Here is a 21,052-nt window from a genome sequence, read left to right on the forward strand (position 1 = left end):
AATCCAAAATCAAATCCAACAAAGAGGAATGCACAAGGAACACCTTTACTGTTGGGGAGCCCTCATCTAGTTGGAGTACAGAACCAGACTTAGATGAATGGGGTTTAATACTTTAAATCAGCACTAATTCTTACTAATGCTTGTTTCTGGTAATCAAAAAGTTTATCAAAGAGAAAAGAAGAACAGAGCAGTGACAATACATGTCCCAGATTCCTCTGGTACTCCAGGGAAGGATCCATCATTAGAGACTCATATTACACAAGGTAGGACTGTTTGACATCTCTTGATGTTCACACATAATACAGTGGTCAAGTGGTATGGTTTTCCACATCAGTTTTAGCACAGACTCATTATTGAAGATGAGACCTTTAAAAAGCAGTAATGGAATTTGGTTCTGAAGATCCAGAAGGACCCAATAATACTGAATTCCTCTGGTTTATTATCAGAGATGTAGACAAGATTTATTTCAATCTCTACTTCAGAAATGCCTGAATAGCCAAGGCTTCAAGCCAAGTTCCCCATAACTGGAAGTACAGGAGCAGGAAATATGCACTGCTGATGGCTGGGGCCCAGCCTCCAAGTTCTGACCAGAAGCAACATCTCAACCTTTTCAAACCAAACTTTTGTTGAAACTGGCCTATCCTAAGAAAAACATTTTGTCAAAAATATCTTAACCAGCTCTCATTCACCAGTTAAGCATTTGGTCTCACAGAGGCAGATTATTTTGTTCTGTTTCTCTTCCATACAGGTTCAGTAAGAACACCCCTGGTTCACTCAGGCAGTTCAAGACTCACTAACACACCTTCCACACAGCTGCCTCAATTCAGCCATACATTTCAGCATAAAGCATGTTCACATGAAACAGTGAGAAACAAGAGTCTGGCACTTGTGGGTTTATAGATAAAAAGTAAGATTTCTTTTTGATAGCTGACAAAACTGTCAAGAAACATAGATTTAGAAGCTTGAACATCACTAAATAAACAGAAGGAATTAAAACACACAATCCATTCAGACTTGACAAACATCAGTTTCATTTGTGATTCTAAGTTATGAGTCTTTGATCTGTTTGGATCTGTGAAAGGGTCCAGACTGCAGTGAAACACTGACTCATGAAAACAAAGCATAAAACAAAACAAACAAGTGAAAACAAAACAAAACAAAAAAACCAAACAACAAATCCTTGTGCCTACAAGTGACTGGGGTCCCATTGCAGCTTAGCTGGCGAGGCGTGAAACAGGAGATATTTTCTGTATAAGAAACCCTCAAAATTGCACTGCAATGTTTACTGCTCTAGTGAAAACCTTTGCCCTGCTCCTTGCATTCAAAAGAGGTGTAAGAGTATTACTCATCCACTCTAGGGTTTGCCCTAGAGCACTGAGGTTCATCTCCTGTAATTACCCTTTTGAGCACTGACCAGAAGTCCTGGCTCAGACACACTGTGTTGAGCAGCACACTAAAGAGAGACTTGGAATAACTGTGGAGGGGAACAAGTGCAAAACAGTCCCTGTGTGATTTTATTTCACTTACTCTAAAGCAAGGGCCTGTCTGCTTCTGTTTCTGAGGAAAAATCCTACAAAGTCCACAGCATTCAAATCAAGAAACAGCACAAATGAGTTTTATATTTTTCCCCAGAACACCGTCTAAAGGATACAAACAAAACATGGCCACTCACACGCTTACAGAGCTTGTGCCAGAAGGAGCTTTCAAAATGTTACATTTCAAAGTGCTAAAATGATTGTTCACAGAAACAAAGCCAAGCAACAGAGGCACAGAGCTCAGATGAGCCAGCACTGGACAACAGCCAGCACTGGAGCTGTATTTCATTATATTCCCACTCCGATTTAGCCTCAAAAGACTTTCTGTCCTCAGTCAGCCCCCACTGCTGCCAGTCTCTGCACTGATTTCAGCAAAAGGTTGATTGGGCCTCGGGGCTTAAGTTCCAGACATGTGGATGTGTGTTGACTTCAGCTGTCATGGTGAATGCTCAGCACCACATCTGGAAAAGCAAGTCCTCTGCATGCAGAACAATTCTGGTCACATCAGCACCTCAGAGAAGTCACAAAAGCATAAAACTACTTTTACAAGAAAGACAGCCCCAAGAAGGATGGTGACTGAGAACTTCAAGAAATCAGTAAAAAAAACTAAGCACAGGCTGCAGACTTGCAGGAGGTCTAAGAAATAAAAACGCATCCAGTGAAATTCTTCTCTATAAATTGAAGCATTCAGTAAACTTTTAAACCAAAGCATTCTATAAACTGAAACATTATGAATGAAGATGAAGAAATTTCAAGATACCTTAGATGCCAATGCAGTTCTGCATGACTGGCAGTAAAACCTTTTCTTTCTTCCTGGATTATAGGTATAATAAGCCAGAATTTACATTTCCTTCTCCAACCAAAGATGGTTCTCTTCTACTGAAATTCTTGGTTCCATTAAAGCACAAGTCACTTATGTACTTAAAATGTACCTAAGTGCAATATTTTGTTCACATATATCCACAACAACAAGTAGACAGTTTGTCAGTTTTACCCTTAAAATACTATTTTTAGTGCATGAGAAGTTAAATGAAAGCATTCAGGAGGCCATCTAGAACATGGTAGGCACTACAAAAAGCACATTTCTTTCCTGCTTCTTAAAGTGCTTTAGTACCTCGGAGACTCAAAACACAATCTTTAAGAGTTGGGAGGATATGCAGGGAGTTCAGTTGTCTGAACCTAATGGGGAAAAGAAGTTCAAATAACTACCTGTTGTAAATAAGTGATTCCTATCACATGGAGAAAATATTTGAGATTTTCTCAACAGATCAATAGGTCTCTGTTCAAAGACTTAATTTTAAATATAACAAATAAATAAGTAAAATCTCTGTCTTAGTTTCTAAATCCTTCTTGCCTACCCATCAGAAATAGCCTTTACAATTACAAAGTAAACACTGAGATGAGTTACAGCGTAGAATCTCCCTGGAGTATTTTAAGAAATCTACTGGCTTTCAGTGCTGTCTCATAGGTGTTCCAAATAAGAGTGATCAAAAAAAATAAAAAAGAGAAGCAAAGCTTGCCTCTGATAAAAGATACTGAATGAGGATTTAGGGATTCACCAAAAAAGCTGCCATTTCTCCTTCACTCACAGTTTAGCTTTGACTATTAAAGCTGGGAGGTCTTGCATTATGTCTAGTCAATGCCTAGTGATGACTACAGGTACTACCAGCAGGGTAGGACTGCAGACATCACTATCACAGCTCCTGGCTGGATCCTAGGGATTTCATAACTTTCTATGCCCAGGGAAGAACTGAATACAAGTGCCCTAAATGGTTTCCTTCATTGAATTCTTCATTATCTATGGCCAGGTTACAAATGGTGTCATTAGCATTTGAATATGCCTCTGCTTAGCAGAGAATGAGCAATGCAGATTTTGGGTAAAGCTCAGAGTGAAAGGAAGTAAAAAGATAGAGCAGAAAATCTTTGGCAGGGCAGAGATTCCTTACACATTGCCAGCAGCAGGATGGGTCTTCATACAATGCAAAGCAGCTCTTGATTGAGACACACAGGTCAAAGAAGATTTATCAGCACAGCAAGCACAGGAAATCACAAATGTAGGCAGGAGGTTGAAAAGATGTCTTGGACCAGGAGAGACAAAAATAATGGACAGTACAGCATCCTGACCACCTAGTCCTGTCAGACAGAGAAATTTAGTGCCATAGGACCTTACAAATTACCGGCTATATTGATTGTAGCACACATTAAAACCACTCAGATTATTTCTATTAGCCAGTTTTTCAACTTACTCTTTGCTTAGGTAAATCAAGACATTAGCTGTTAATGCCAAGTTTATGGAGGTAGCTGTTGACAAACCTTTGATTTCTGCTTGAAGTTCTAAAATACTTCCTAACAAAACCATACTTTTTTTACAAGACAAGCAAGAAACACATTTTCTGTTATTCTACTGGGATAAACAAAGAAGTATTTGGTAATTCATATCTTCCTTAAATTATTTTCCTCAGTAGGAACTGAGACACTCATTAAGTGAGTGCTGAAAGGAACAAAAACAAACATCTGACATGCTGCAGGTCTTTATCTCACAGCCATGATTATGAAGACAGCCTTTATAGGTTTACCTCTGTCAGTCTGAAAAAAGTTCCACGTTACAATTAAATCAAATTCGATGTAAGACAAAGAAAGGTATGAAACACTGAAGTGTAAAGAAGCTCATTACCCTGAAAGAAAAATGAAACTGTATACAGAGTAATTGCATAAACCACACATTCTCATGTCACCACCACAAAACAATCTTACTGATATATATTTTTAAATCTGACATTAGCTTGTAATAACATTTTCAAACACTAGTTCTTTCCTATTGATTTTCTGTGCAATCCATTACAGTGAATTCTATCACCTTTGAGTCAGCTACAGGGTTTTAACCTTCCTAGAAGTCTGGGAACACAAATATGACAGTTTTTCTGAGCAGCATTGATTGCCACATATTTTATTTTATTCTGTAGAGGAATACCAAAAAATAGCTTCTAGATGCATAATGTATAAGCTCATTTACAGGAATAAAAAAGGCAGAAGTGACACCTAAGAAACTGACAGAAGCAACAGCAATTTTGTTAAGACAGATAACAACATGGAAATTTAACCTTATATAAAATTCTTTATTCAAAGCAGACATTTTGACAAACAGCCTTTTAATTTGCAGACTGTGCTTCCCAAGGGTAATGAAGAGTACCCAAAATGAAAAGGAAGGGCATTGACCCTTGTCTCTGACACCTCAGCACACAGATAACCTGTCAAGGCTCCAAAATGTAGATTCCCTCCACAAACACCCAGTGCACATGGAGCACAGCATTAGGCTTCCTGGCCAATACACATATCCACAAACCTCATGATAAATGTTAAATAGAAGGTTTGCAAACAGAATGCTACCATAATTCTCCATGCTTCTGCAGCTCCTCAGACCTGGACTTGTGCTAGATTCAGATCAGCAGCCAGCCAAGTGCAAATGCCTCCTAGGGAAGGGTTTCTCAAGCCAAGATCAGAATTAATTTTATTTCACAACTGTAACCTGAAAACCATACTATGTTACAACACAATAAACATCCAGTCAGGAGCCCATAAATATTTAACTAATCAGTATTGGTTTTATTTCAGGTAGCTTGACAATTTACACCTGCATTCTTAATGAAGCACATGTTTTCCAGGTAGCCACAAAGCTCAGCAAAACACGAGAGGGGTGTTTGCCCTGTCCACTTTCTAAGAAAAGATTCCTGAACTCCTGTCACTGACCACACTGCTCTCACCATGCATGCACCAGTGGCCTCAAAGGAAGGAGCCAGCCCCTCCTGGAGCCCACTACTTGAGGCACAAGAAGTGTCCAGCAAGGATGCTTTAACCTACACATTCCTTACAATGAGAATATCAGCAGGGGGCCTGAAGATCGGCAGGTGCCAGGATGGCACCATTCAGCACACAAGGTATATTTGTACTACAAATTCCCACACAAAAGTGCACAGCTCAGTTGAAAAGTGCCACTTGCTCCTTTTGCACATTCAGGAGGCAGCAGCCACACAATACAGCACATTTAGCCTGCATTACACCTTGGACTGCATGCAGACCTACTCCTCCAGCACCTTCCTCATCTCATCAGAAGTTGTTGCCTACATACCTTGAAAATGTTTTGATTATGTTTTTATACAGACTGAGTTTAGAGTCCCATCTCCAAGGCCCATCTATGCCACGGCTTACCAGGCACAGAAAGCAGGAATGTTATTCTATGGTACAAGACTCCACTGGCATACTACTAGATAAATCCAACAAAGAAAAGTTTAGCCAGATAAATTTCTTAAATTATAGTTAAAATTATTTGCAAGCAGAGCTAATATGCTTGTTCTTAAGCTTAAAATAAAAGCTCTGCCTAGCAGTTAACACTCAGAACTGAAGTGTGGATGTGATCCCTGTCACCTCAAAGCCAGTGATTACCACTTTTCATCAACCAGGGATTAGATAATCATCTTCCACATTGCTCTAGCAAAGCCTTCAGGAAACTCTTGTCATGTACAGTGGTGTCAGCAGGCACATAAATACAAACATCCCATCATTCAGCAGCAGTTGTGTTTGCAAGGAGTTACTCTTTCACTTCATTTAACCATCTGCCAAGTCTTCTGCAGAGACCTCAGCTCACTCTTCTGCATCATCATTGGCTTGTGATGGCAGAGTTGCAGACTCACTGGAGCACAAGCTTATATAAAGCTGAGCAGAGAACAAACAAAAGCAGACTGGACATAATAGCAGCAGATTCTTAAAACCATAATACCCAATTACATAATTAATTCTATTATTTAATCCTGCTCTTGTGCCACCTCAGCAGGTTATCTGTCTAGTTACAATCTTATCTTCACTGCTACATTAACAGTCCCAAAAACTTTGTCACTAGATGCTATATCAAAAAGTCCTCAATTGTTAGAAAAGTCATATTTCAAAATACAACATCCTTAAAACACCTGCAACAACATACATTATTCTCTCTCAAATCCATTAATATTGCTTAATAATGAAAGCCAATTAAAAAAGCATGATGGGTCTCATGTTAAGGCAAGGGGAAGGGAAATTACTCATCTCAAACTTCCATATCTGCTACTGCAAAGCAGCCACATGAGGATGTAGCAATTAAAAGTACAAGATTTAAGTGCATGTAAATAGATTTGGTGGGTATCAAACCAAATGGTAAAATGAAACACTGTGTATGGAAAATAATTCTTCAGCAAAAATTACTCTTCATTTTTGCCAAACTTGATAATTTGAAAATCTAGAAAACTTCAGATACAGATTTGCAAACTCTATTTGTCAAGTGAGTGCATCTTATTCCCTTCAGCAAGTTGTCCTGATTTTCTTAAAAACTCAAAAATCCTTCTAGGAGAGGTTAAGTTGAAAGTCCTCCATATAAAAATACCTCCCTTCACATTCTTTTCTTGTATTTCTCAGCCCTGAATTTATAAAAATAATTCCACAACACATTCTCTGTAACTCCTAATATAAATCCACCAAATCTCAGTCTGTAATGAGTGTTACCTTAAACACGAGCAGGGATGTGCAATCCATGAGCCAGCACTGCCCTCATCTGGGAGAAGGATGAATCTCCCACCTACTGGGAAAGGCTTTAATTTGCCACACGATTGTTTGGATCGTTAGTTTTGGTGGTACAGATCTGAGAATACATACCATCATTTACATTTTCCTTCAAGTTTAAGTGTCTCCTCTCAACAAAGTGATTCCTTTTAGATGCCCAAGCAAGAGAAGGAGAAAAACCTGCTAGTACACCTGGGTAAACAAACAACAACAAAAAAATCACCAAACCAAGAAATACACAGCATTTGCTTCCACACGAGTGGTAACAAGTGATTTCAGTGCCAAATCCATCTACACACAAACACCAACTATGCAGTGCAGACAAATCAAAAGCTGGAAACAACTGGGATTCAGATCAAACAGAAAGGTAATAGAACAAAAACTTGTGACAATGGGAATAGCTTAAATGTGCTCCACTGTTATTCCTAAAGGCATAACTACTCAAGGGTGGATTAAAAACCAACCTAAAGGAGGCAGAAGGACAAAAACTGCTATTGAACAGGTATGATATTTAAAAAATGCAAGGAAATGGAGTCGTGATGAGAAAATTTGAGTAACCAAAATTTAAACAAAAGCAATGTGTCACAAACAATAAGGAGCCAGATCAGTTTAAAGGAGCAGAAGGAATAGCACAGCCTTGACCCACTATGACACAGAAACAGAAAAAACCCAACCAACCAACACTATTCTCCTCTCATCTGAAGTAAATCACAGCCCTATCAAAATAAATCAGCATTTTTAACAAATGTGGCTGTTAACATTTGATTTATAGCAAAAAAGCTATTTGAAATGCCTCTATTCCACAAAACTTACATTCATAAAAAGCATTCTGTGCCATTTAAGTTGATTTTTAAACACTCCCTACACAAGCTGGAGTCATGATAATATTTTTAAGGAAAACATTTAGTTAGCTGTTTAGTCTCAATCAATCCCTAGCAACATCATTAAATATTTACCTATTTATTCCTTCAATGCACTAATCATTTGGCCCTTTCCACAAAAAAAAATACCAAAAACCAAAAAAACAAAAAAACAAAAAAAAGAGCTAAGTCATCCAGTCATCCCTTCTGACTGGTAGCTCAGTCCCTAAAACTGCACCAGATTCTGAGGCTCATAAGCTGAATTCACAAACTGGTTTCTGCAGAAATTACTTGTCTCAGTGTTTCAGATCTTGTAGGGGGAGGGTGACACGAGCAGAAGTCAGTGAGGCTGCTCACAAGGATTTATTTATTTAACCAGGGAGGAATGTTTTCCATGTTTTCAATAAACAGCTGGCAGCTTTGGCCAGCTGTAAGCAGGTTGAAGGGTACTTGCTCCCATTGCAGGATTACTGAGCGCTTCCAGCACTGTTTGAGCCTCCTCAGAGACCACTGACCAAAAACCTGGAACTAGATATACCATAATTTAAGGAAACTATGACAAAAATAAGTAGGGGCACATACAGGTTGGAAGGCAAGGTAAGAGCAGCACTGGGGGACTGCAGCATATCTTTCAATAACCGAATTTCACAGCACCTCTCTCACCCACGTATTAAAAACTAAAAAAGTACTTCTTTTGCCCTCCTCTGGGACCTGCTTTTCAAATGTGCAGCAGCAGACAAGCAGCACAACAGGACTCATGCTTACCCCAGAGACAATGCTGTCACTCCAGCTACATTTGTCTGACATTTTACGTTCACACATCAGGAAATTACTATTTATGGACTGTGAAATACTATCTGAAGGACAGATATATTATATACCACGCATTCTAAAGTGGCAGGTTGCTATGGTTTCTCCCTGCAAGAGCAAAATTCACTTCATCAGGTTATCTGAAGATCTCCACTACAACCAAAAGGGGCCATCAGGAAAGCAGCCTGTCCTTTAATCACAGCTCCGCCTTTGTGAACACCAGTCCATTTTTCTTCTGAAACAGCTTTTGAAAAGAAGAATGTTCTGCACATGAACTGAAATATCCTGATATTACATATTCTGCATGAGCTCTAACCACAGTGCTGGCCCAACAACATGGAGAGTGACTGACTTGGCAACTGCTGTACTCTAAATCTACTGTTTAATAAAAGATATTTAACTCTTGGCTGTTTAAAATACTACCTGAACTACTTAACTCATTTGGTAAATCACAGTAAGAACTGGCAGACCCTCTTTCCTTGAAAGTAAGGCATAGGTAACAGGACAAAATATTTCTTCTTTAAAAAGACACAAACCAGACAAGGCAAACTCCCATAACCAGGTGTCACCTTTCTTCTAGAGGCTGTGGCAGGAATAACACCTTCAAGCAACAATCTTGTCTGTGTATTTTTGCTTATCTCCAAGTAGTATATGATCCATCAAACAAAAATTACTTAAATTAAAAATTACTTGTCATGCCATGCTCTTCAGCCAAGCACAGTGCCAAAGATCACCAGGGAGAGGAATGTCAGATTTGTCTTTCCAAACAAGCTGTGGATCTGCTGGTAGATAACACCAGCACTGAGAGATAGAAGAAGCCATGGGATGGATTCCACTGATTGATGAATGGGAAAATGTATTTGCCTTTACAAGCCAACTGTAGGTTTGCTGATAAATGAAACTGGATATTGAAAGATGAAAGAAGCAACAGGGAATAACTGTGAATTCTATAAGAATTAAAAATTTAAAGGGAGGGTTATACATTAGAGGGGAATCTCAGATATCAGGTGTTTGGGAAGTCTGTGCTTCTCAAGTACCTCAGCCCATGGGGAAAGAGAGAGGGAAAAGCAGCTGGGAAAACAGGATAAAAAGGAGGCTGTGTCCTCCAAAAATTTGAGAGATCCAGGGCAATGCCCCATGGCCTCTCCCTTTATTTGAATAAAGCAAAAAGGACTCTTCTGTCTCCTTTTTGGGCATAAGCCTCTGGTGTTTGTGGATTAATTTTCCTGACACCAGGTACATTTTTTAGCAAATTTTTTTCAACCATTGACAGCTCCTGAGCTCTCAATTAGTGATTCAAGTTGCATTCATTTGGGAGTTATCAAAAAGTTGACTTTTTTAAAAAATAAAAAACAAGCTTCCAAGTGCAAGTGATTGACTTCCTAATTTTCTTTTCTTAACAAAAAAAAGACAAATTGTGTATTTCCATCATGTCAAATCTCATCTTAGGGAGCTCACCAACTGTTATTCTAGAGTAGTCAGAACAATGAGCCCATTATTACTAAGCCTAAAGCAAATGTGCAGCACCCACACAACCACTGGAAACATTCAGTCCATAAGCAAAAAAAAATTAAAATATTGGAAGAGTAGTCAGAACAATGAGCCCATTATCAGTAAGCCTAAAGCAAATGTGCAGCAACCACACAACCATTGGAAACATTCCATCCATAAGCAAAAAAAAAAAAAAAAAAAAAAAAAAAATTAAAATATTGAAACATGAAGCATGACTTTGTACTGTCTCGTAATGACTTTAGTATTTCTAAAAATCCTCTCTGAAGGAAAATGACACTTTCCCCAGGCTGCTCCTCTTAAGGTGATTAACAAAAACACACAAAATTTTACAGGCTTATTAATCATCACAAGGGCCTGGCCTCAGCCTTCCCTGTCTGTTCAACAAATTATCCTTCCAAATCCAGCTACCATGACTCTTCCTAAAAAAGAAGTCCTGAATCTTGTCAAAGTGGTAGAAAACACCTGGCTGAAAATTATAGGCAGAGAAGGTATAACCATGAAGATTACATGACTTCTGCTAGTTTTTAAATTTACACTGCATGATTTCATACCCCATCCACATCCTCTTCTTCTAGGGCAGCTAACTACACAGCAGACATATTCACAATGCTTGATGGTGCTCTTAACAAAGGCTGGGGGAACAGCAAGGCATTTCCCTGAACTATGTCAATATAAATACTTTGGGGGCAAAAAAAAATTTTTAAAATCAATGCATCACATAAATAGGTCAAAGAGATCACATAAGTAAGTATATAGCTCAGATACCAGATACAGACAGGAGACATAATAGATTACAGGAGACATATAGATTACATATTATTCCAGTGCAGTAATAGGGAAAAAAGAGTTAATGGACTGCCATTATCCCTATCCAAAATAGGGGTGTAAGCATTATTTTTGTCCAAGGTAAGGCAGAGAAACCCCTGAAAGTCTCCTTAACCTGGCAACTTCACTGACACAATATACAATAACACGCTTTCTAGTTTGAAAAAGAAGATATCCTGTTATTGACATGTAATTCTTCTTTATTTAGAAAATAAAGAGACGAGAAAGCATAAAGGAGATGCTTGACTAAGATCATTGTAAGAATATCAATTGGTAATTACAGCACCTAAATTCTTTCCAAGATTTGGTATTTTTGAAAGGTTTTACAATCTCTATGATCTGACAAAGTGTCCTTCTCTCAAATGATTTATAGCAAGGAAATGCAGAGCTCACTGCCTTTCTTTTTGGCCTGTAGAGTTTTTTCTGATTAAAATCTGAACAATGCAATGTAAAGCAAAAGACACACAAGAAACTTTTGAATTAATTTAATCTACACTTGAAACAAATCACTCACTGCCAGGGCTAACTGATGCCCCCTCTGGTCTCTGTGACTTTTCTTCTTTGGTGAAGCTTAGACATCTCAATTCTTTACATTAAAGAGAGTGGGTGTTAGATACATAAATACATTTAAGAACCTGGACCTCTGCAAGCTTTGAAATCAGAATTCCACAGTTCTCCTGAGCCTAAGCTGGACTTAGTATTATGAACATACTTTCCCTAAGGCAGGTCCAGATGAGTTAAATACTTGTCTCCTTCACCTCTCACCTGTATTAGCAAGCTCTTGTACTTAAACCCATCTCAGAGATCTTTACTCTCTCCTCTGACATATTTGATATAATGAGAATCAGTAAAAGAATAACAGCAGACAAATCAAATCTCCTACAGGATCTTACATTTACTTGGGAAGCTTCACCTATTTCCTTTCATTTACTTTTCTTTCTTGTGTGCACTTCTGTACAATTATGTTAATGAACTAAAGACAATTATTATAATAAGGGAACAAACACAAGAGAAGGAGCAGGGAGAAACCTTTCCAGCTGTTACAGTAGTTTATTTTTTCAACTGAAATCACACTGTCACAGTAATGTATTTTTTAACTGAAATCACAGGGAAAAAAATAATTTAAAGAATCCTTATGTTAATTTTGATGCTATAGTCATAAAACACACAGCAATGGGAGAAAAGACAGCATTAATTTATTTAGCTGTCTTGAGAAAGGAGTGCCAGAAGCTATATAGTTCTCTTGCTATAGGAGGTAACAAAAAAAGCTGAGGCCAACCCTGGCAAAGGCAGGGCAGAACCTCACCAAGAAAGCCCCAACCCCAAAGCAGGAGCAGAGGCAGCCTGGTGGCAGCCATGGGCTGCCCTGTCACCACCAGACAAAGCAGGGGACACCCCAAGCCCGGGGCCCATCTGGGAAATCCAACAAACACGTCTGGCCAAGCAGAGGAGAAGGCAGGCACAGTCCCTCCTGGATCCCAGCCTTGGGCTGAGCTGAGGCTCCTGGATCTTGGGCAAGGAGAATGGGGGAAGCCTCAGGTGAGACCAGTGCACACAGCTAAGCCCTGCAGGTGCTGACCGTGACAGTGAGCATTAAACAGCCACTGAGATTCCTGAAAGACAAGTAGAAAAGGGGGAAACAGCACTCCTGCAGCTATGCACTCTGCTTGTACGGCAGGCTGAGCCTGCAGCCCTCCCAGCTTGCACGGCCACAGCCCCGGAGCCGTGAGTGCCCTCAGACCAAACCACACCAAATCCTGTCCTTGGCTCAGGCACGACAGCCACTGAAGGGGCAGGACCCACAACTAGGAGAGGAGATGTAGCATCTTTACTATCCAGTCTTCTGGGCTTCTGTTTGCCAAGTGCCTAAGCCCAAGAACATTTTTAAATCATAACTTCTATGTTGTATTTAATCAACATGAACTGCTTTTCCATGCTGTCACCTCAGTCCAGAATCCTTACTGCAAGAACAAAAAACAGGCCAGTGATTTTGCCTGCTGTCAGTGGTTTCAAACCAGATCCACAGCCTACTGCTTTTTACAGCACTCCTTTAGTCTATTTTTAAGAGCAACTTGAGAAATAAAAGCTATTTAAAACAAGCATCATTTGCTTCACATGATTATTATGTGCATAGTAATGACAGGAAGAACACCACAAATGTTTTCCAACTCTCAAAAAAAAAAAAAAAAAGAACACTTCCTTTGCAATATATAATTGTGAATTTTAATTTAGATAACTCAGACTTATTTACTGGCAACATAAATATCCGTATTCATGACATCTGATTTAGTATAATCTTTATTTCTGATATGCTGCATCGGTGAATATTTGAAGTTCTTGAGTTTGTATTCATGGGCAATTATATGGGAATGTCACCCAATAGCAAGAGATTGATTTAGAGTTTGTAGCACCGAAAGATAATTCATTTTCTCTCAGATGGGCTGTGGCATGAGACCTGGGATTGATGCTTCCACTCTCACTTCTTTAACAGCATCTGCCCAGGCCTGGAATCCCATCCGGGAGACATCACAAGGGTTTAGAAGCCATTTATGCTTTAAAAGCCATTTATAGCGGGGCTGTGTGCACGCTCTGGGAGCTCCGAGCGCCACAAGGAGCGAACCGATGGCATCGGCCCGGGACGGTGCGAGGCCGGGCTGAGCACGGAGTGCGGGCCCGCGCTCGGGGCGAGCGGGACGGGCCGGGAGAGCACGGGCCGGGAGAGCACGGGCCGGGAGAGCACGGGCCGGGAGAGGACGGGCCGGGAGAGCACGGGCCGGGAGAGCACGGGCCGGGGAGAGCACGGGCCGGGGAGAGCACGGGCCGGGGAGAGCACGGGCCGGGGAGAGCACGGGCCGGGAGAGCACGGGCCGGGAGAGCACGGGCCGGGGAGAGAACGGGCGGGGAGAGCACGGGCCGGGAGGAGCACGGGCCGGGGAGAGCACGGGCCGGGAGAGCACGGGCCGGGGAGAGCACGGGCCGGGGAGAGCGAGCACGGGCCGGGGAGAGCGAGCACGGGCCGGGGAGAGCACGGGCCGGGGAGAGGACGGGCCGGGGGGAGCACGGGCCGGGAGAGCACGGGCCGGGGAGAGGACGGGCCGGGAGGAGCACGGGCCGGAGGGAGGACGGGCCTGGAGAGCACGGGCGCGCCTCCTCACGGATAGGCGGGGACGGCACGGGCCGGGCCGGGCTGGGCCGAGGGCGGGACGGGCTGACCGGGGGCGGGACGGGCCGGGCCGGGGGCGGGGCCTTACTCGGCGCTGCCTCCAGAGGGCGGCACTGCGCGGGCGGGGGCGGCGGCCGGCGGGCTCGGGGAGCGCTCCCGTGTGTGGGGCAGGACAGTGCCCGGCCCTGCCCGCGGCCCCGCTCCGGACCGTCCGGCCCGTCCCCTCCGCTCCCGGGCAGGGGACGGGGCTGCACAGACACGGTAAGGGCGCGCGGCCGGCTCCCGTCCCGCCGGCTGCGCGTTTGGCATCCCCGTGTCCGTCCCGTCCCCTCACGTCCCTTCCCATCCCTCCGTGGGGTGAGCGTTGTCCCTCCGTCCCTCCATCCCCGTGTCCCTCCGTCCCTCCATCCCCGTGTCCCTCCGTCCCTCCATCCCCGTGTCGCTCCGTGCCCCGGTGCCGCGGCGGAAGCGCGGTCGCTGTCCGCGGGCAGAGCCCTCGCAGCAGGGGCAGGCCCGGGCACGTCCCGCCGTGCGCTGCTCCGGCTGCGGGGCCGGGGCCGCCCCGGGGCGCTCCCTGCGCGTTGCCCGCAGAGCCTGCGAGGTTTCCGGGGAGTTTGCCGCGCTGTAGCCGTTTCATCGGCCGGCGGTGTTTCCCGTGGCAGATGATCGATAGCCCGGCGGGCGGCGAGGCTCGGGAGGCGCTGCTGGAGCTGCCCGCGATGCTGGAGCAGGAGCCGCGGGCTCAGCCCCGGGCCGCCGGCCTCAGGCTGCTCGAGGCTGCCCACGACAGCGGCCTGCGAATGACCGCGCGGCTGCGGGACTTCGAAGTGAAGGATCTGCTCAGCCTAACTCAGTTCTTTGGCTTCCACACTGAGACGTTCTCGCTAGCTGTGAATTTCTTAGACAGGTTCTTGTCAAAAATGAAGGTAAGGCTTTTTGATTCCTATTCGAAGCTAGAATGTCTTGGGTTTAAATAAAGGTTTAGCTCTTTCCAGAGATTCTTGGTTGCACACAGCTAAAACATGGTATTCTCCGTTCAGATTTTGGTGTTGTTAAGAAAAGTGTTTCCTCTGAAGAAGAAAAAACTAAAGGATGCCCATGGGCTGGGAAACGGGACGTGTTAATGGCTTAGACCAAAACAGACTGCCTGTCCTGTTGCATAGATACAAGAACGCCTTAAATTACTTCTTATTTAACTGCCTTTTCAACCTATCAGTAAGCCTTGTGTATATCAAGATGCTGTCGAGCACTTAAAATATGGTCAAACATTAGTTAGCACTGCATTTCCCATGAAGATGTGACATGCTGACCTGGGTTGTTTTTAATTGTCTAACAATTAAAGACACGACAGGATTACCACTGTACAATCTGGACAAGAACAAAAGCTTGTTTTCCTTGTGTGTTCAAACAAAAATGAGAAAGCCTGATGGAATGGATGGGAAAATTATGATTTCAAAGACTTGTGAATCCAGAATAAGCAGTAAAAATCGAGACTGCATTGTTTATGGTATAAGACAATTTATATATATGCTTAAAATAGAGTTAGAAACCCCCAATTTTTTACTATCACCCAATATGTACAACACTTTTAAGTCCTAAAAGCTTCCTATTAGGCTATTTTAGAACCCTATTATCAAGCCAGTTCTACCTCAGATTAAAATTGCTCTGTAGTCTTGCTTTTTAGATGAATGAGATGCAATTTACAGTGCTTAACTGTTTTCTTGTTTAGTTAAATAAAGTTAAGAATGTTTGATAAAAGACTTAGTTTTCATTTCCAAAAAGCAAAACAACCCCTTGTCCCCTATAATTTTTTGATTAAATAGATCTGTGCCTACAGTTTGATAGTTGTATGTTGTAATAGCTGATCAGAGGCCTTCTTTGAAAATAACAATTCACTTTTCTTTAGGTACAGCCTAAACACTTGGGCTGTGTTGGACTCAGCTGCTTCTACTTGGCTGTGAAGGCATCAGAAGAAGAGAGAAATGTGCCCTTAGCCACTGACTTAATTCGAATCAGCCAGTATAGGTTCACTGTTTCTGATATGATGAGAATGGAGAAAATCATATTGGAGAAATTGTGTTGGAAAGTCAAAGCTATAACAGCCTTCCAATTTCTACAGCTCTATCATTCATTCATTCATGAGAATTTAAGCTGTGAAAGGTACAATAGCTAATCTTGATTTTGCTATAACTGCCTATGACCAGAGAATGTAGAATATAGAAAAATAAGCAGGGAAATTGCTTGAGTAATTGGCCTTTCTATACTTCAAAAATCCCACAAACTTTCCCCCTTACTGGTAATTGTCATAAATGTGAGCATCTGTGGTTTAATATTATTGTAATTTTAAATACTGTTTTCATAAATGGAGTATTTCTCTCTGAACCGAAAACCAAACTTGCTCAATAATAATGGTATAATAAATCTCTGCTTATGCTGCAGTGAAGTATTGCCTCATTGTAAAGATTGCAAAAATCTAGTTTAAAAAAGATTCCTTTTGCTAAGTAAGCACTGAAATTCTTTGTAAAGCCTGCTTTGGTAATGCAGCTCTTCCCCAGTGTAACACAGGATTTATTTTGGGCATTGGGACTGCCAAAACCGAACACCTGTTTGAATGTAATCTGGGACAAATGAGGCTTTTGTTTAGATAATGAACATTCTTGCTGCTTCTCTGAGTTCCCAGAGTGCTGCTGCCTTGATCAAGCTTGCATTCCTCTAGATTGATTCATCTGGTTTTGTTACAGGAGAAAATACCTTAATTTTGATAGACTTGAGACCCAACTTAAGGCCTGTCACTGCAGACTCATGTTTTCTAAAGCCAAGGTAAATATCTTGAAAGTTCAAAGAAAATTAAACTACTGAAACTTAACAAAGCAGTGTTTAAAAACATGATCTCTCTCTCCAGCCTTCTGTCTTGGCACTGTCTATTATGGCACTAGAGATAGAAGAACAAAAACTGCTGGAGTTGACAGAGGCATTGGAATTTCTACAGTTACATTCCAAGGTATGTGCAGATAAAATTTCAGGGGAGGGTGGAAGAAAAATGCATTAAAGGGCCTACACAATGGGAAAGGGATAGGTGCATTGGCATATTGGTTTCTTTTGTAGCTTTCTTGTGATGTTTTGTTGAGTCATTTTCATTTGGTCTGTGATATTTGGCTGCCTATCTTGTTGAAGAAGTTGAAAGTACATGCACAAAGTAAAGATTTAACTAGTTATTAACATGTCTTGTCATGTAGATAAGCAACAGAGAATTGACCTTCTGGAAGGAGCTAGTGTTAAAGTGCCTTATGGAATATTCCTCAAGCAAGTGTTCCAAACCAAATGTGCAGAAATTAAAATGGATTGTGTCTGGACGTACAGCTCGGCAGCTTAAACACAGCTACTACAGGATAGCACACCTTCCTACCATTCCAGAGACCATCTCATAACAGGTAAGTCCTTGTAAAATCAACTTCTGACCTTTGAAAATCAACTTCTGATAATGTAGAAGTTAAAGTGGCTGTTGACTATATCCAGGGTCCTTATAGGTTACCTCCTGGAATGAATGTAGTCAGCCTGTTCTCATGTTCATGCTCAAGCCAGCTGGACCTGAAGAAGTGACAACCTGATCAGTGTTCATACATTAGAGAAAGAACTGATGTGTGTCGTGGTAGCAGAACGTTCTACAGACATTGGGACCACATTCACACTAAAATGGGGAGTGAAGCTTGAAAAAGAGGGGGAAAAACCCTTGCATTGCTCCTATCCCAAAAAGAAAACCAGCCTGTTAGATTGAGTTTCTGGTTGTTGGTCACTTAGGCCACTTACAAGTAAGACAGTTTTATACAGTGTTACTTGTGTAACTGCTTAGTGAAGGCTAAAATCTGTAATTCAGATATTCCTGTTACTGTTTTTTACCCTGTAAAAATGGTGAACTTCTTCCTCACCTAGACTTTACTTCCAGAGGCTACACATTTTTCTGTAACAGCTGTTTTGCTGTTGTCTTGTTGTTGTATTAAGATCTGATGCTTTGTTTGGCTCTGGTAGAAAGCATTTCAGTTGATTGGTTTGTTTGGGGTTTGTTGCAGGAGTACAATAAAATGAGAAGACCATCCTTTGACCTGTCAATAGGCACACTAATGTTTGAGAAACAGTCTGAACCATGATCTTAATAATGAAGAACTCGCCTCCTGGAAAGAATGTGTAACATTTCAGATGAAAGATCCTTCAAGCAAATACCAGTTCTTTTCTTGATTAATTCAACAGTACACAGTGTCAGTACATGGTAGACTGGTTACTAGTCAGTGAAATAACACAATCCCAATACAAGGAATTTTAACACCTTAGAGTTTGTAGAGCAGCTTGTGTAATCTAACTTTGGTTTACAGTAACTGCAGGTGCTGAATTACATACTAATTTTTAAAACCTGGTTCATTTTCTGAGGATTATGGGATACCAGGAAAATCTGATGTGCAGTAGTGCAGTGCTGCAGTGTATTAAGAAAGACTAATCCCACTCAGTATTGATGGCAACAGCAGCTGTCTGCCAGCTCACCTGGTGTGCTGTTCAGGCCATACCTTGTGTCCATGTGTTCCTGCCAGGATGGGCACTGGCCTCCTACCACAGACACATTAAATATTAGCCTATGTGATACCCACTAAACATGTTGAGTAGGTAGAGCAGGGGAAAAGAGAAACTTAACTGTGTTCCTTTAGGAAAGACTCACTAGCACAGCATCAGTAACTGCAGTGTTTTGTAAGAGCTGTAGTTTACCAATGCCACAAGTTTTTGAGTGTCAATGGTGATACCTAATGAATACTGAGGCAAAGAACTGGGTCCCGTGTAACCCTTTCATGCCCTAAATCTGACATTAGTTTTCCAGGGTTTTGCTGTACTAGAGGTAAATGCTGATGCTGAACAAGCACATTGGTACAGGAGGAGCAAGGCTAGTTCCCCATCTTGGCCTGTGTGTAGGAGCAATCCAGTTGAGAAACACTGAAGATTGCTTCAACTCTGATCTCTTTAATGGGAAGCTTTGTAAAACACAACTGTTTGTTCTGAAGACCAGGTCAATATTTCAGGCATTCAGGTTTATAGTGCTAACAAGGAAGTGAACAATAAGAAAGTATTATTGGATGTTAGATGAAAAGAGGTTCTGGGAGAGTGTTGCTAATGTCTTCTTGAATTCAGCATCACTGTGGGACAGAGGCTGTTGGCAACAGGCCATTAACCTGATTGTCATATGGACTGATGGAGTGGAGGAGGAGAGATCAGAATGTGGCATGAGGTGTTAGCCAGCCAATCCTTCCCTGTAATGGTGGAAACCCTTCTTTGCATATCTCAAACTAGTTAAAGCATTCACAAAACACTCCATACCAAAGCTCTCTACTGGATAAATCAAGTCTTCTCGTGAGCTCATGGGAGTGATTGCACTGCAAAACGTGTATCACACCTGTCAGTGCTGCCTGGGCACTGTGCTGACCCCTGCAAAATGATTCAAAGGTGTAGTCAGCCTGGTGAGAGAGGATGCAATGTGCAATTCTGATTGTCCTGTCTCAAGATACCTTTAAATTAAACATTGAAATGTGCTTAACTAAGTAGCTTTTTTCTTGTTTTGTTATGAACAAATATGACTTAGACCTGAACAGTACCTGGAGAAAAAATTCCAGGCAGGAGCTAAGACATAATGAAGATTTTTTTTTTCCCCATTTATTTTTATAAGAGATTGAGGATGCATGGGAACAACTAGAGAACCACATGAGAAAATGGTAAATATCTTAATAATATCTGTTCTTCAGCAGTGAATCGCAGACATAGTCTATCATGGCTGGGATCAGCTGGTCCCATATCCTTGCTCAAGCAGGGTCACCCCAGAGCACATAACACTGGATTTCTTGATTAATCCAGTCCAGACATTTCTTGGTTAATCCCAGTAAGGCAGACTCCATACCATCATCAGGGAAACCTGTTCCTGTGCACAGTCACTGCACAGGAAAGAACTTCTTTCTCATGTCCAGGTGGAACTTCCTGGGCATGAGTTTCACAGAATCACAAGGTTGGAAGAGACCTCCAAGATGCCCTAACATCTCAACTAGACCATGACACAAGTGCCACATCCAGGGATGGTGACTCCTCTACCTCCCCAGGCAGACCATTCCAGTATTTGATCATGCTTTCTGTAAAATACTTTTTCCTAATATCCAACCTTTCCCTTGGTGCAGCTAAAGACTGTGAGCTCTGGTTCTGTCAGTGCTGCCTGGAGAAAGAGACCAAGCCCAGCTGAGCACAGCCACCTTTCAGGGAGCTGCAGAGAGTGATCAGCTCACCCTGAGTCTCCTTTTCTCCAGGCTGAACAGCCCCAGCTCCCTCAGCTGTTCCTCACAGTTTGTGCTCCAGCCCCTCGTTGCCTCCTCTGGACGTGCTCAAGTGTCTCAATGTCCTTCCTGAACTGAGGGGCCAGAGCTGGGCACAGCACTCAGGGTGTGGCCTCAGCAGTGCCAAGCACAGGGGCAGAATGAGCTCCCTGCTGCTGCTGCCACACCATTCCTGACCCAGGCCAGGGCCAGTGGCCTTCTTGGCCACCAGGCACACACTGGCTCGTGTTCAGCTGGCTGCTGACCTGCAGCCCCAGGTCCCTTTGTGCCTGGGCACTGCCCAGCCCCACCATCCCCAGGCTGGAACACTGCAGGGGGTTATTGTGGCCAAAATGCAGAATTCAGCACTTGGACTCATTAAACTGCATCTTACTGGGCTCTGCCCATCCACCCAACCCTTCCAGTGTC

At 42.3% G+C, this 21,052-nt stretch overlaps 1 protein-coding gene across 1 annotated transcript; it reads left to right on the plus strand.

Moving 5' to 3' along the window:
• Positions 1-14,394: 14,394 nt before the first annotated feature.
• Positions 14,395-18,950, plus strand: CCNG1 (cyclin G1). Its single transcript, XM_079320138.1, has 7 exons — positions 14,395-14,552; positions 14,954-15,217; positions 16,198-16,451; positions 17,033-17,111; positions 17,194-17,292; positions 17,528-17,722; positions 18,359-18,950. Exons 2-6 carry the CDS (start codon positions 14,954-14,956, stop codon positions 17,717-17,719), a joined length of 888 nt encoding a protein of 295 aa, XP_079176264.1. The 5' UTR covers positions 14,395-14,552; the 3' UTR covers positions 17,720-17,722; positions 18,359-18,950.
• The last annotated feature ends 2,102 nt before the right edge of the window (positions 18,951-21,052 follow it).

The sequence above is a fragment of the Erithacus rubecula genome, assembly GCF_903797595.1.
Source record: "Erithacus rubecula genome assembly, chromosome: 16".
In the NCBI taxonomy this organism is placed as follows: domain Eukaryota; kingdom Metazoa; phylum Chordata; class Aves; order Passeriformes; family Muscicapidae; genus Erithacus; species Erithacus rubecula.

Coding starts and splice junctions, on each gene's coding strand:
- CCNG1 (XM_079320138.1), top strand. CDS start 14,954: ATGATCGATAGCCCGGCGGGCGGCGAGGCTCGGGAGGCGCTGCTGGAG. Junction 16,452..17,032: donor GAGAATTTAAGCTGTGAAAG/GTACAATAGCTA, acceptor GTTTTGTTACAG/GAGAAAATACCTTAATTTTG. Junction 17,293..17,527: donor TTCTACAGTTACATTCCAAG/GTATGTGCAGAT, acceptor CTTGTCATGTAG/ATAAGCAACAGAGAATTGAC.